The sequence below is a fragment of the Micropterus salmoides genome, unplaced genomic scaffold (genome assembly GCF_014851395.1).
Source record: "Micropterus salmoides isolate LMB-PRFRI ecotype aquatic unplaced genomic scaffold, ASM1485139v1 Ms_hic_scaffold_5, whole genome shotgun sequence".
Taxonomy (NCBI): domain Eukaryota; kingdom Metazoa; phylum Chordata; class Actinopteri; order Centrarchiformes; family Centrarchidae; genus Micropterus; species Micropterus salmoides.
In genome coordinates, this window is record NW_024044237.1 from 19,155,878 (window position 1) to 19,172,491 (window position 16,614).

Sequence of the window (16,614 nt, forward strand, 5' to 3'; positions counted from 1 at the left end):
GCAGGCAAAGAAAGAAAAAGACACGAGAAGGTTCTGCAATGTTTGACACATCTGTTTCCAGAACTTCCAGCATGTACAGTATGGCAGTTACGCAAAGTTGCATGTACTTACAATTAAGGCGTGCTCTCGACCCATTGTGATGACCGTGCTATTGATGATCCGCAGCAGAGACACCACAATGTCCTGGATATGTTGAAATGTTTCCCCCTGAGAAAAACAAAGACAGTGAGCAGAATAAAAGAAAAAGAATGACAAAGAAGGATGGAGAGGAAAAATAGAGAGAGAAAGAAAAGATTGTTATTTCTACAGGCCTAAAACCACACACACAGATGCAGAACAGAAAAGCGTCAGGTTTTGTTTGTGCAGATGTTCTCCCCTTTCATGAACTGAAAGTTTGCACACACAGTCCAAAGTTTAACTCTGGCTCTGGATGGGTGAACGGCAGATCAAATGAATCACGAACGAGAATAAAATTTTGTGAAACTGAAATTCAAAGTCTGTTCACTTTTCAGAAAATGAGCCTCACCAGAACATCCACTTAATCACCTTCACTGTGGACATTTGAAAGGCTTTGGACATGTAGATTTGTCTGTGCAGACTTCTATTCCTATCTTTCCTTTCCCTTTGAAGCCACTTTTGTGTCATTTTCTTTTACTCCATCTGTCCAGAGGAAAACATAGGGGGCAGGATGCATCTAAACTTGTCCCAAATCAAATGACAATGTCATCTGCGTAGCCAAGGGTTGATCAACATTAAGACTGGCGCATTATATGGTTGGACCTACTGTCTATAGTCCGGTAGAGCCTTTACACAGGAAGTAATGCCATTTTTGTGATGTTCTAAATTAAATACCTAACTATCAATACATGAGAATCGAATGTGGGGATCACTATTGGTGCTTAAGGAAACACTCAAAATATTAATCTGAATATGATAAAGAATAAGATGAAATAAGAATGATTTACTGTTTTGTTGAGTTGTTTTGTCTGATTTTGTTGAGCGAAAGCACTCAAATGCTGTAAGCTCAGAAATTATTGCCACTTAACTGTAACACACACTCTAAAAGAACATATCTCTATATTACAAACATATTACAATATCAGTATTATTTAGATGCCCTGCCCTGCTGTATGTTAACCATTTTAATAACCTTGATCTCTATTCATTTAATACTGAATAGACAAAAACCTGTCAATACATGAGGGAAAAGCCTTTAATAAGAACGAATTGTAAACTTTCAAATAAATACAGAAAATGGCTGTCAAAGGCAAAATATTGACGTCATGCCTCTGCTAATCAGAATCAGAAAGAGCTTTATTGCCAAGTAGTGTTTTACACATACGAGGAATTTGCTATGGTGATAAGGTGCTATACGTAGACAAACATACAGTCAACATAAATAAATGTAGAAATACATAAATATGGAATGGAAGAACATACATGTGCATTATTCTGGGTCTGTGCCGTGCAGAAGTAACGCAATGGAAGATATTATTGTGTACATATAAATATATAAACTGACAACATAAAAATATACAACAACAAAGATCAACAATCAACAACAAATATGTGCGACGTGCCTGTGCCCAACACGAGATGAAACAGTATTTAAATGTGCAGAGACATTTGTATCGTTTGCAAGGGGGGAGTGTCAGCGGGGGACCCAGGCCTTGTTAATGAGGCTAGTTGCAGACAGGAAGAAAATGTTTTTGTGGCGAGAGGTTTTGGTCCTGATGGACCACAGCCTCCTGCCAGAGGGGAGAGTCTGAAACAGTTTGTGTCCGGGGTGGGAGGAGTCAGCTGCAATCTTTCCTGCTCGCTTCAGAGTCCTCGAGGTGTACAGGTCCAGAAGAGAAGGAAGATTGCAGCCAATCACCTTCTCTGCAGAGCAAATGATACGCTGGCAGCAGTGTACCGGATGGTGCTGGAGGAGGTGAGGATGGACTCAATGATGGCGTTGTAGAAGTGCACCATCATAGTCTTTGGCAGGCTGAACATCTTCAGCTGCAGCAGGAAGTTCATCCTCTGCTGGGCCTTCTTGGTGAGGGAGGTGAAGGAGTCCACAGTGGTGACATGGGGAGTCACACAGGATGATGGGGGAGGGTGGGGCTGTGCTCTTTCTGAAGTCCACGACCATCTCCACGGTCTTCAGAGCGTTGAGCTCCAGACTGTTCTGGCTACACCAGGTCACCAGATGGTCGATCTCCCACCTGTAGGTGGACTCATCCCCACCTGTGATGAACCCAATGAGGGTGGTGTCATCTGCAAACTTCAGGAGCTTGACAGTGCAGTTGTTGGTGTACAGGGAGAAGAGAAGGTGGGAAAGAACGCAGCCTTGAGGGGAACCGGTGCTGATGGTCCTGGAATCAGTGACATGTTTTCCCAGTTTCACGTGCTGCTTCCTGTGCGTCAGGAAGTCAGTGATCCACCTGCAGGTGGACTCAGGCACGTTCAGCTGAGAGAGCTTGTCCTGCAGCAGGGCCGGGATGATGGTGTTAAAAGCAGAGCTAAAATCCACAAACAGGATCCTGGCGTAGGTTCCTGGGGAGTCCAGGTGCTGGAGGATGTAGTGAAGGGCCATGTTAACTGCAGGTCTACAGACCTGTTGGCTCTGTAGGCGAACTGCAGGGGGTCCAGGAGTGGGTCTGTGATGGATTTTAGGTGGGACAACACAAAGCGTTCAAAGGACTTCATAACCACAGAGGTCGGGGCGACGGGTCTGTAGTCGTTTAGTCCAGTGGTCCTTGGTTTCTTGGCGACAGGGATGATAGTGGAGGCTTTGAAGCAGGCTGGCACATGGCATATCTCCAGTGAGGTGTTAAAAATGTCTGTGAACACCGGAGACAGCTGATCAGCACAGTGCTTCAGGGTGGATGGGGAGACAGAGTCCAGCCCAGCTGCTTTGCGGGGTTTCTGCCTCCTGAAAAGGCCGCTGACTTCTCTCTCTGTGATGGAGAGAGGAGGGGAGGGGAAGGAGCTGGCCAGCTTTGAGGAGGGAGGGAAAGATGTGGTGGGTGGGAGGGTGAAGGAGGGAGGGTGAAGCTGAGTGGAGGAGTCACGGGGGATGGTGTCCGATTGACTCTCAAAGCGGCAGTAGAACTGGTTCAGCTCATTTTCCAGGCGAGAATCCTTCAAGGAATGGAGGACTTTGGGTTTATAGTTTGTGATCTGTCTGAACCCCCTCCAGACAGAAGTGGCGTCCTTTGCAGAGAACTGGTTCTTTAGTCTCTCTACGTACAGTCATTTAGCTTCTCGCACCTCCTTGCTAAACCTGAACTTTAACGCCCTAATAAGCCATTACATGTTAACAAAAAAAGAGAAAAAAATGTAATTGTTTGATGACCTGTGAAGACTAATGACACAAACATAAAAACAGGGCAAATCACCCTCTCAAAACGAACTACGCATATGTAAAATATGCACCTCCACAGAGGCATGGCTCGATCTACAGAGGACAAAGCACAGACACACACACACACAATGCTACAATGAGGCCAGTCAATGGAAGCTGACTCAGACCTGCCTGGGGTTAGTACCTCAGTAGTGAAGCATCTGCTACATCCAAACATACCTTAGCATTAATCATGCAGGGTGCAACTGTGTGTGCGTGTGCATGTGTACAACTTTGTCTTGCTGTGTATTTGTGTGTGTGTGTGTGTGTGTGTGTGTGTGTGTGTGTGTGTGTGTGTGTGGGCCTGATGACAAAAAGGGTTTGAAGGACCTGGTGAGGATCAGGTAGGCATGATTAAACCACATTAAATCCACTGACTGCCACAGCGTGACATGGAAAAAATAAACAACCAAAGTGTATGCGTGTTATTTTTTTATACAGTCTATGGTTATCTCGCAGACCATTTTTATTTAAATCTACTTCAAACTCTCTCACACACACACACACTCTCATGTAGTTAGGTTGAGGTGCAGCTGTTGATCCTAAATAAGCCTAAATCTTTTGGGCTCACTGTAGGTATTTTGGTCTCCTGGAAAGAGTTTCTTAGACGCCGTCTCAGAGCAGGAAGACGAGAGATAAAACACAATGCTATCTCCTTCTCTCTCCTGCAGAGCATAAACATGTAGAAGTCGATACTCTGTTCATTTATTCAAAACTGTAGCCAGACTGGTTTATCATCTCTACTGGCAACATGATATAAAAAAGAAAAACAGAAAACATTGTTTTGTGGGTAGAGGGAAGAAAAAAGCGGAAAAACTCTGGCGAGCCATGTCTTTCCGACTCTCTCTGTTAGTATCCTCCCTTCATCATACACACACGCACAAAAGTTACGAAGTTACTTATAAATTCAACACAAACTCTCACACAGACATGGGCATCTGTCTATTGTGTCGTCTTCCTTCTCTGTCTCTCTTTCCGCATCTCTCTCTAGTTTTTGGGACATCTGTGGAGAGAACTTAAACAGGTAACACTCAGAATGAGGAAAAGAGAGTTGGGTGAAAAACAAAGGAGAGAGGAAATTAAGAGGTGAAGGGCAAGGAGGTGAGACCCTCTCCCATTACATCTTCCTCCTTTACTTCTCTTGTCTTTCTTCCATCTGTTCATCTCTCTAGCTCCCTGTATTGTTTTCTTGTAAAATCCCTCTACCTTATTGTCTATGAAATGAACATTTTCACATCCGTCTGTTTAGCTGTTAACCCTTTGTCCTGTTTTTCATCACCCCTGCTTAGCCTTTTCTGCTCTCCTCTGAAAGTTTTAGTTTGCTTTTTTAGCCAAATAACACATCTCTGTGTGTGCTTCTGTGTGTGTCTCATGTTCTTATATCTCTGTGGGGACTGCATGCAAGCCCGTGGGGACTCGTATCACTGTGGACTGGGGACAAAAACTGAGGTCCCCACTAGGGCTGAACGATTTGGGGAAAAAAATGTAACTGCAATTTTTTCTGCCAGATACTGCGATTACGATTCGATTTGCGGTTGATGTTTGAATTGATAAAGTTCAATATTCACTGCCAGTCCATTTTTGACGGAATCCACGTCAAGCAGCACTGACCAGACGAACCAGGCAGTAAGACAGACACAGAACAGCATAGAGAATCCGGTCGATTTTCAAAATAAAACACCCTTTGCAGACTCACGATCGTACATCAACAATAAACACAGTTAAAACAGACAAAAAAAGAAACAATTTAACTACATAGCCTACTTAACCATAGTAGAAGCACAAAAATCAAGGATAACTGAACAAATAAGCAAAATCTGAACATGTCAGCAAAATCAGACAGGCAAAACGCTCGTATTCTGAAATGCTCCATGCGGACATGTAATATTAGCCTGCAGAGAGCGGAACAGGCTCATAGTGAGCAGTTATCCGTAGTTGAAGCACACAAAATAGGATAAACGGTGAAACACTTGTGTGAGTTGACGCCGGACAAAACCGCAGCTCAGCTGCCTGTGTCTGTTCGGCTGGTGCCTTTATCCCACGTTTTCCTCTAGTTTTGTTTGTTGTTGTAAAATGTACACGCCCTGTGCCTACTGTAACTGGTGAGTAGGACCGTAACAGGAGGCACATGGGGCTTCTGATTGGCGAGGAGATCTGTCACACAAGGATGACAACCGAATGAATTTGTAACTGCATGACTGTTAAAAACAGATCAGACGCACTGTATAATTAACCTACATTTTTATCGCCGTCTTCAAGATTAGCTAATTGCGTTCTTTGAAATTGCAATGCTGCTTTTTGAGGCTTAAGATGTGGTTCTAGGGTTCAGTCTACAGTTAGGTTGAGTGTAGTGTAAGCGTTAAGGTTAAGCTTGTAGTTGGGATGGTTAAGGTTAGGGTAAGGGGCGAGGGAGTGCATTTTTCAATGAGATGTCCTCACGGGGATAGTGGAACAAACATGCATGTGTCTATGTGTTTTCTTTGATTGCACTCTTTGTACTTTAATAAGTACATTTATATTCAGAATGAAATATCAGAGCCTGTACTGAGACTTAAAAGAAATCCAATAGCATACTTTCTTCCTTATGTAGTTAATAGAGAACCCGTATGAGGCTATGCGTCACTGGTACATGATTGTATTTGTACCTGTCATGTCCTTTTGACACTCGGCCACTGTCTGCTTGCGTTTCTTATACCTCAACCGACGCAAATTCATCTCATCAAATTCACCCCACTGCATTCATTACTTATCTCTCTTCTTTCACTGTCTCTGTTCTCTTGGCTCATGCTTCATTAGAGCTATCCAAATAAATAGAGGTGGGGGAAAAAAGCCATACCTTCACTTCAAAGACTCAGGAGGTTGTCAACAACTTGCAGGAGCAATTAAAAAGCCCTCGGCCGGATACTGCTGATGTATTTGTTCTGTGTGTGCGTGTATTAAAAGGTGTTTAGTTCAGGAGCTAACTGGATTTTGTTTCAACAAACTAACATGCAGCAACACGCATGAAACAAAATCAATTAGATTGTAATTGGTCAAGGCCTGCTTCACTGCACGACTGGATGACTGATGACAAAACAGCTTAAGGCAATTTACTTTACTCTTTAGGAGACAAGTTGCACTGGGGTGGCACAGAATTCATGGGTAGTTCAAATTCATACAGTGATGCTAAAAAGATATGTCTATGATGCTATAAGAAATGTCTTCTAATTCATGGGCTGGGTCATTTTGGAACATTTTCCCATTAATAATGCTTTGTAATAAGGTAGCTTTTCATATTTTCAGAGAAAAAGATGCACTTAGGAGTTTCTCCTGATTGGTCTGCCTCAACTGTAACTATCTCATGTTTATTATCTTGTTTATTTGCCTGTTTTGTTTTGTTTTTTTACTACACCTGTTTCATCTTTTTATATATGCAGATGGTGTCCAGAAAAAACTGTTGGTGTTGCTGCTCCCTCCTAGCAAGTGACCACTTAGGCTCTGTTTTTTTTTCCCGAATGGCATTTGATTATATCGCTGGAAACTTGGTCCACTAATCACAGCCTGGGCGGGACATTAAAAAAAGCTTGACGTGCTAAAGTAAACTTTCAGACTTCAGTTAAACTCGTTCTTATGCATTACTGGTTATGATTATGGACAAGTAAGTAATTTGCATTATCAAATCACCCTGAGCCCTTATCCTCATTAAGTTAAATTATTACTTCCATGGACTTAAAATCATTGTTTTTTTTTAATGTCCTTGTTGTCCTGGCATATGGCCTTTGTGCCGTCTAAAATTGACAACACCAAAGGTCAAGTGGCCTTGCTCCCTGGATGTGGCAATGTACAGAGAGAAAAAAATAAGAACTTGGTATCTTGCCTCAAATAGAAGCTGTGATTGGCAGTGTCGCTAAATGCAACAGCCAATTTGTCCTTGAGCGCAGTCAAAAACATATGTATGTTAACACTACACATAATACAAATGTAGCCTAAGCAACCTGACTTTACATATTGGATGTGGTCAGTACTGTCTACTTTCAAACCAGGGTGAGAATTATGAGGCCTCTGGGTCTTGACTAAATTCTGAAACATGTATTCATGGTAACCACTATTTTCTAGCAAGCATTGCACTTTGTGGATTTCTGTCATTTGTAACTGCAATTGCGGCATTACGCTGATTTGGTGACGCTGTATCGTAGTCAGCGCAGCGCACGGGATTTCCACTGGTAACCATTGCTAAAATAATCACTTAAGAAAACCAAACTGCTTTTCCGAGCCATTTGATGTTTAATTGATGTCCTTGCTGGACATACCGTAAAGTCATCTTTTAATTTAATTTCAAAGTTTTTTCCCACTTAATCGAATATAAATGTTCAAACAGATGTCTGTAGAACACGATATTATAATACCTACGTCTAAGAACATGACACACCGGTGACATACACTGAGAAAAGCAAATCATTTAAATTATGAAGTGAAATAAACAAAATAAGTTATTAAAGAAATTATAGTCTGTCCTATAAAAGTATATTTAAGTTGTACTTCAAAAATAATTCAATTAATTAATCCATTCATTTCATTTTTAAAAGCTTCAAAAACAAATATTTTGCCAGCAGAATCAAACTCTTTTCCGCATATAAGATATTCAGTATATTAATATTTGTGGTCACGTTCTCAGTCTCAAACATAGCTTAATCTTGTCATGTGACATGAACAAGAACAAATATTACTGGGACCAGTACAGAAAACTGCAGATGAATATTTAATGTCCAGGAATTCACATCAACTACACTGCAAGAGGACCCAATGTTATTTTTGATTTGATTTATTTTGATCCATTTTATAAAATATGCTTTATGTGATTCTTCAATCATTCATTTATTGAAACTGTTGAAATACGTTGCTTGTAAAAAGAGTTTGTTGAAGGCACGATACACATGCACGTGTGTGCACGTGATTAGGATTGCACCACCTCTGCCTCATTTTGAGCCAAGAAAATCCCTAAAAACAACCAGTTTTAAATCCTCCAGAATGCAGTATAATGCCAAGTATGAACTGGGCAGTGATTGTTCTTTACTACAAAATTGTCTGTCTTACCACGTTGTCCCTGCTGAGGACCTCCAGAATGTTGTTGAGCAGCTCCAGACTATTTCTCCTCTCATCATGAGGCCCGTCAGCCATACTGGCCAGTGCCCCGCTTAGCTCCCGCAGCATCATGGGTAACAACACATCACGGCACTCTGAAGAAACAAACCCACGCATGGTTAAATATGACAGGTTTAATAAGCAGACACACACACACACACACAACTACTGTTTAAACTACAGGAAGAAAACTTCCCAGTTTAAACATAAACATCAAAAATCCCAACGTCAAGATTTACTTTAATGCGATTCCTCTCTGAAAACACTTCAAAAGCTGAACCCTGGACCCTTACATCAATTGATGCAGCACCTGAGGAGACAGCTGCGCCCCCGCAGCTATGAGTAATGATGCCACTGCACCCTGTAAAAAAATTCAACCCTAATCCCAGACTGCACAATGGAGTGATATCAATCAAGTGTCTATTTACAGTCCCATTCATGTCCGCTGCTCTGTCAGCCACGCAGCCAACACATCAATCACCATGGCCTAACATTTTCTCTTTCACATATCTCTGATTAATTCTAATCTTTAGTTAATTTGGTCACACATGCAATGCATCATCAGTAATTAATCTCAAAGTAGGGCACCTAAAAGTTGACTGAACCGATCAATTAGTCTTGAGTCCTTTGCACACCAGGTCCATATTTTTCATCTAAAAGTGTTGTGCGATTAGATATAAATACGACCTCATATTGTGTCAATCACATTTACTTCGCATCACAGTAGCAGTGTCAGCACTGCACGCGTCAGGTGTATATATATATATATATCTCACATATTCAGGCGGATGATGATGATGATGACGAGCAGGAGGATGAAACAGAGGATGAAGACCGCACACAGACAGAAAGGGAGAACGACAGTGTGAACACAGAGAGGGTTGCAGGTAGCCGTAGTTCCAAATGCAAGACGCGGGCAGAGAGAAGCAACAGCCTAGGGAAGTTCCTACAGTGGAGAGAAGAGAGATGGGCCGAGAGACAGAGGTACTGACGAAATCATCCTCACTGCTTGACGACTCCATTGCGTCTAATAAAACGCATGCAAAAAATACAGACTTGGTAAGCAAAGGCCTTCAGTCGACCAAGTTTTGATTGGTCAGTTAGTCGCAGTAAAAAAAGTCAAACTACAACTGGGAGCTGTGCCTTGTTGTTAGGGCCAGGAAGTATCAGAATTGTCGCAACGCAGACTTTTTCTCTTGTAACACAGAAGTCACCACTTTGCTACTAACTTTAGGCTCTACTAACTGATGTATTATTAGAAGTCAGAAGGTCTTTTTAGGTCTACATCCATGGCTTTGCTATTAGCCTGTTAGCTCCGTTAGCAGTCCTATTAGCGGACTCTGGCTGGACTGGGAGCTCAAACAATGAGGGAGTGTTGGTGTTTTTTTACATCACTAACACAGGAGCTTTGGACAGCCGGGAGGAAGAGGATGTCAGGACTCAGGCAAAAAACCCAGTGGAGAATGCTGCAAGGGGAGTGGCGCCAGAAAGAGCACTAGAATCTGAGCCGAGCAAGCGGGCAATGGAACTGGGCTCAACAGCCTCCCAGTGAACACAGAACAAAGTGATCAAAGTGAAGACCGCTAAAGTGAGAAAACAATTTCATTAATGTTCAAATATAAATAGTTAAACCTACTACCTACTGTACATGAAGACATCAATTATATTTTTATACTACTTACACCTGGTGCTTATCTGCTCTATAAATTCTATTTGGGTAAAAATGCTCATAGCTCTTCTCTGGGGGTTGCCTAAAGTAATTATGGGAATTATAGGAGGACCAAAAGTACTTCAGGGGAATGTGAAGTACAAGAAGACCTGAGTAAATCAAAGGATGCGTGTGAGACTTAACAAGGTTAAGACTGGTAGCTCACTATCAAGATTAGGCAAATATACGATGAAACAATGTTGGATTTTTTCCAAAGTCTACTATAAACTATCACACTGATGAATGTGTTTGCTGTCCCACAATATTCTTAATGCACCAACAAGGAAGAGTTTTAAACAGTCCTTGCTCTCAGCTGCAAACAAAATAATGTCATTTTCAAAATTTCTGTGGGTTTATTTTAATGCCAAACTAACATAAAGATAAAAATATGGCTTCTCACGAAGCTTTAAAAAATGCATGGCTAAACCTTCTATGTGCTTAGTACAATGGTTGACGTTTTCTTTAAGATGTATTTCCAAGCTTTTAACTTTATTGAGAATTTGCTGACATAAAACCAGGCATCTGAAACTACCCAGTGTTTTGTGGACAATAACATTTGACAATTTAATGATGAGATTAGGCACGCTCCGACAGATAATTCAAATCATTGATTTTTAAGGAGGCCATCCTACTAAAATTCTCCTCTGATCATGTTCAGGAGTCAGCAGAGCTATGGCCAAATTACCAAAGACGGTCACAGTCTGAGGCTACAGGAAATTGATTAAAACAGACACCCTTAAAGACAGGTCAAATTACTCAGCTCAAGGTCAGATATAAATGTGCTATCCAGGTACAAATTTGTATATACAATATAAGTCATCTGTGATGTAACTGATCCTTCTTATTTTTTCCACTTGTCTACCTTGACCTCTCCCTTTCTTGTCTTCTTCTTTCTTCATCTTCCTGCCCCCCCCCCACACACACTTCCACCACCCCATCCCTCTCTTGTAGCCGCAGGTAGACAGAGCCCATTAAAAGCTCATTTGGGCTGATGCTCGTTAGTTCCATTATTAACTGAGCCGAGCCTGTATGCCTGCTGAGTGGACCCTCATCACAACACTCACTCCATCACACAAACATGCAGAGTGGGGGAAATGCATGAGTCACTGAATGCTCTCAATGACTCAAACAAATGGAGGAGGAGACGGAGGAGGGGCCTAAAAAAGTCAAGGGAATCCAACGGGAAAAGAAGAGGGAGTTTTAAGTGAGACATAGGGAAAGACTGGATGAGAAAGAAAAGTGGTATCTCAATCTGTTTAGTATGATATATAATGTAAAACTTCAGATAAAAATGTTGCTTTATCAAAATTATCAAATGCAAAACAGGGAGGCCTCCTGGTCTGTGACCTTTAAAACAGAGGATGGTGTTTTAGATGCAGTCAGCTTTGTATTTGAGTAGAAAGTATCTGTTTAATCCATCAAAGCAGGAATTCATCATCTAGTGTCCTTTCAGATAGAGAAAACAATGGGTTATGTTTTATAGCATTATTGTTGTGTGTGCAAGCTCGAGAATTAATCCCTCTGCCTTCCTGGATTTACCATTGAACCTGTGGAGAACTCCATTCCCTGGAGAGATGACCCCAATGCTAGCTGCTTCTTAATTTTTATTGATCTAAGAAATAAACCCAGCTGATGTAAGTGCAACGTGTTCAGGGGAGTCAAACTAAAATAGAGAGCAAGTGGGGGAGCAGTTGAAAGGGTATCCTGTTGTGTGATACATGTGTGCTTTATGTTTCTACTGTGTCAGGAACTAGGTGTAAAAAAATAACCACAATAGCAACTCTCAAGGTCAAAAGCTACCCTGACCGCGTGTAAATGTGCAGGATGACAGAAGAATACATTTAATGAAGTTCTGTGCATAACATTACTGCCCATTGAGCAGTTTGTCACATTTAGAAAATGAACACTAATGCACACAAGTGCTTCACAGGCTAGAAGGTGGTCTAGGTACACGATTTTGTCTCGGGTTAGGTGCGATCTGTCTCACTGTCTATATTATTCCCCTCAGCTAACACACAAAATGCGGAAGAGAAAGAAACTGTGATTGAAAGAGATAGTCGAGATGGAGCGGAATCTACTTGCTGGACAGAAATGCTTCAAATAAAAATTTTACTTTTCTAAAGAAAACTGTCAGGTAGCAGGTATATCAGATTTTATGTAATGTACAATAGAGTGCTGCAATTTCATTGTCCGCAGTGACACAGTATGCTCTACTCTGATCGACCTTTCAACAGGGTCTGCTGACGCTGTACAAATACTGCATATTTACACCAATTTGAATAATGTTGGAAAAAGAACCTCCTGCTTTTTGAATACTCTGTATAATCTGTGCACTTCTTGGAGCTTTAGTATGCAGGGAAAAAAACCTTAAGTTCAGTCAGCAGCTGCTTCTCATCTTAATATTCAGAAAACTTATAAATACTACGAGCACCCCAATAGCTTGCTCATCTTCAGCATCCTACTTTTACACATCAGTAAGGGTGCGTATTGTCTGTTTCCATTTTACTTCCCTTCAAAACACCTCTGGAGCCCCTGATTATGAGCATAAAAAATAATCAAGTACAGTCTGCCTGGGTAATGCTCCTCCAGACTCTGTGGCTTATAGTCTTCAGTTGCTGATGCGGAACAGCGCCTTTAACTTTGCAGGTTATTTCTAAGCACCTTGTCTGTTCTGGAATAACGTCAGAAATGTTAATATCTGCTGCTTCAGCATGAATGGTAGCTTCTTCTAAGACTTCTTTGAACAGCACCGTGGTCCCCCAGGCTTTCAGTTTTGAAAGACCACCAGCTACAATTGTGTGCAGCTCCCAGGTCTAGGTAATTCTTTAACAGAGCATTTGAATGATTGCTGCTTCAAAGACCACTTGCTTTGGGACGCTGCACTGAGGCTAACCGTACACACTGACCTCTGTGAAGAAATACAGTGTGTGTGCTTGTACCAACAGAAGGATATGCAAAAACCTTCACACTAATGAGTAACTTCTCTTTTTCTTTAAATAAATTATGCTTCCTCACAGTGGATCCCATCAGTGGTCCAATCAAACATGATGGATGCCTCCTGAATTTCTTCTTAGACTTATTAAAACATTTATTGCAAGAGGACACACTGGGAGCTACCTTCCAGCCATCTGAGGTCATTTTAGTGGGATGTTATGTCTTGGCTGACTCAAAATAAACCATAAGAGTACTATCATATTAGCTCAGTACTTTAACTATCTGTACTATTTCAGCTAAATGGACTTTCAAATCACTGTGAAAAGCAGAAAAGGTTGTTTGGTGACAAAATGCAGTTCTGTTCTTAAATGCAGCTTGCACATTTAGCTTCCTCATACAATCTACATTTTCTGCCAGCATATCCTTCTCTCACTCCTCCTGTTGGCTTCCCTCTTGTGTGTTATCTAACTTTCTTAATCTGGTATATCTATTCTCTGTGCACAATGCAATCTCTCTTTTCATCATCTCAATATTTTGTCACTGCCATTTTCCATCTTCTTGTTTTCTCTCCACTGACCCCTCTACATTTCATTTCACATATTTCCTGTTGATTCTCATGCCTTGTCTCATTGTCACATTAACTTACTGTTTCAGGTCAAATTCATTTCACAAGTAACTTATAATTTGCAACCTATGAACCAATCACCAGTTTTGTGTTGTCACAAAGCTGTGCATCTCGTCTTCTCAGTGAGTATAGAACAGTACTACATGTGCTATGTGCTCTAGAAAGATGCTCTGGCTTGAGCCCTTTTCAGGCTGCATGCAAATCCGGCATCCTTCGCTAGGATTGGCAGAGTCTAACCACAGTCATGGCCCTAATCCTATAACCTTAAACCATATTTGCAGAAGTCTGTTTGGTGGAGCTTGCTGGCATCTGCTTTGTAACAAAGTAGCCTAAAGAGAGACCCTGCCTGAGAGGCTCAACTAAAGGTATGAGAAGGGGGTGGAGGAGGGGGAGATGAAAAAGTGAAGGATTTGGTAAACTGGGAAAAAGAAGACATCTGAACTGATGCAGTTGTTGGTGCTTTTCACTGACAATTGAAGAGGTTTGATATGACGTGAAAAAAATAAAACAAAACTGATATGCCATTTTGTAATGGAAAAGACACAATATGACTAAAATTTATATTTATGAATGCACCAATGGTTCCTATGCACACCTGGGTTTCTATGTTTCACTTGCCTGTGTGATTTTGTTGCATGTTATGTGTGTTTTAGCCCCTGGTGCAACACTGCAGTAAATCAATTTAGCCATGCTGTGGAAGAAAGCTTCGCCAACAGGCACAGGCTAATGGAAATCAAGGTCTTGGGGCAAACACTGAGATGCATTTTAACTTTTGTTCATCTACTTTTCACCGTGTGCAGACATACACACTTGCTCACACAAAAATCCACACAGATGCTGACGCATAAACACACAACGTATTCAGAACGCACACAACAGAGATTCAAGGATTCATCTATATTCAAGTGGAAATGTATTTATTCAGCTGTAATCTCAGCCTTTGATTGCTAATACCACTGTGTGTCTGTGTGCCCAAGTAAGAATTGTCCTTTTTGTGTCTGATTTGGTGCTTCACTGCTATTTGATGTGTAAGAGCTGGAATCGCTTAGTGCCTGTGGAAGAGTCTGCTTATGTGTTTAGGCTACCAAGTTTGTGAGAGCAGAAAGCCGCCAGTGCTTGCAGGCTACCACACAGAGAGCAGCTTTGATGGCTCAGCAGACAGCTCATCCCTGCTGTTCCATTTTTTTTTCATTTGACAGCCAAACACAATAAACTATAGCACATGATAATGAGATGCAATCTCAGTTTCAAAGAGGCATGTAAATCAAAGGTGTCTTCCTCTTTCTCTCTACCCCGCTCCCTTCCCTCCCTTTGGTTGTCGTGTCTTGCTTTCGGGAAGATAGAGTGATAGAAAAGATGATAATGAGGAGGTTTGGAGGCACAATGACAAGTAAATCTTCTGAGTTGAGAGGGGGCTGGGACCGAGCCAACTCTCATCCCGGTTGGTGATGACTAAATGTCTCTCTCAGCAGGTTTTTCATCTCTCTGTGTCACTTTGGGTGTCTCCTCTCATCCACTCTCCACCCATCCCTCATTTGTCTTCCTCCCTCTTTCCTCACTTTTTTCCTTGCTCCATCTTTAAACCCCATTTGAAATTTAAAGCCCTTCATTTTCCCTTTTCGTATTTAGGTTGTACCCGCCTGTCGACACTGTCGATTTTATTTTTTTTAATCGCTGGTTCACGGAGGTGTGGTGGTAAAATATATTTGACATGTATGATTTGTAAAAGCAAGAAAGCAGTCTCACAATGTTTTAGTGGGGTAATATTTTTTTCATAGAAATGCATAAAATTGTCTTGCCTGTGTGAATGAGTGCTCACCCAACAGCACAGGCTGATAAGTTACAGATGAGAGAGTGCACTAGTGAATGATGGTGATATAGAGTGGAAATGATGCCTGAAAGTGCATCACTGTGACTTTTGCTATGATGCTGATAAGACCTAGCACAGAACAAACACTGTCAGCAAAACCAAGGTAAACACAAACACAGTAAAGACTGCTGTCTTCAGTATAACTGATTTTACATACAGTATACTATAATATTTGCTCATTAATCCAGACAGAACTGGGCATGTTTGTCATGTGTACCACTAAAGATTTGCTGCAAAGATAACCACTAGATACTGTCGATGGCCTACTGTTTAGATAATCCCTTGAATGTTTTATTTTGCTTGATTTTCTTTCTTTCTTTGTGTTTTAAACAGTGTGTAAATGATTTCTTTCCACCTGTATTAGTCACTGTCTATGAGTCACCCGCTAATTGCCCTCATCTCTGCCTTCCTCCTCTGCTCAGTCTTCTATATGAATATTAAATTGATTGACCAATTAGTCTCTTGGTAGCATTAGTTGCTACGGCATTTACGATCAATTTAACTGAGGCAGATCAATGGCAGATGCTTGCCCTGCGGTGAACCATCTCCCTGCTTTTACTGATGGGCAGGCTTATTCCCAGTGTCCTCTAATAGGAGAGTAATACAGTCCCCTCCAAAAGTATTGTAACGGTAAGGCAAATTCCTTTGTTTTTGTTGTTCACTGAAGACATTTAGGTTTAAGATCAAAAGATGAGTATGAGACAAGAGTTCAGAATTTCAGCTTTTATTTCCTGGTATTCACATCTAGATGTGTTAAACGACTTAGGAAATATCACCGTTTGTATTAGACCACAGCATTCTTGGGTAAGCAAAAGTAATGGAACAAATAATCTTAAAGTAAATAACATTTAATATTTGGTGGCATGCCTCATGCCTGTTGACACATCAACATCACCTGTTGCATTCCTCATTTGTAATGCTATTCCAGGCTTTTACCGCAGCTTCTTTCAGTTCTTGTTTGTTTC

General features: G+C 41.3%; 1 protein-coding gene across 1 annotated transcript in view; it reads right to left on the bottom strand.

Moving 5' to 3' along the window:
- Positions 1–16,614, bottom strand: part of LOC119888509 (dedicator of cytokinesis protein 2-like) — a 103,770-nt gene that overhangs the window by 52,515 nt on the left and 34,641 nt on the right. Inside the window, 2 exon segments of the mRNA XM_038699091.1 lie at positions 112–207; positions 8,465–8,607. Coding sequence (XP_038555019.1) covers positions 112–207; positions 8,465–8,607 — 239 coding nt within the window.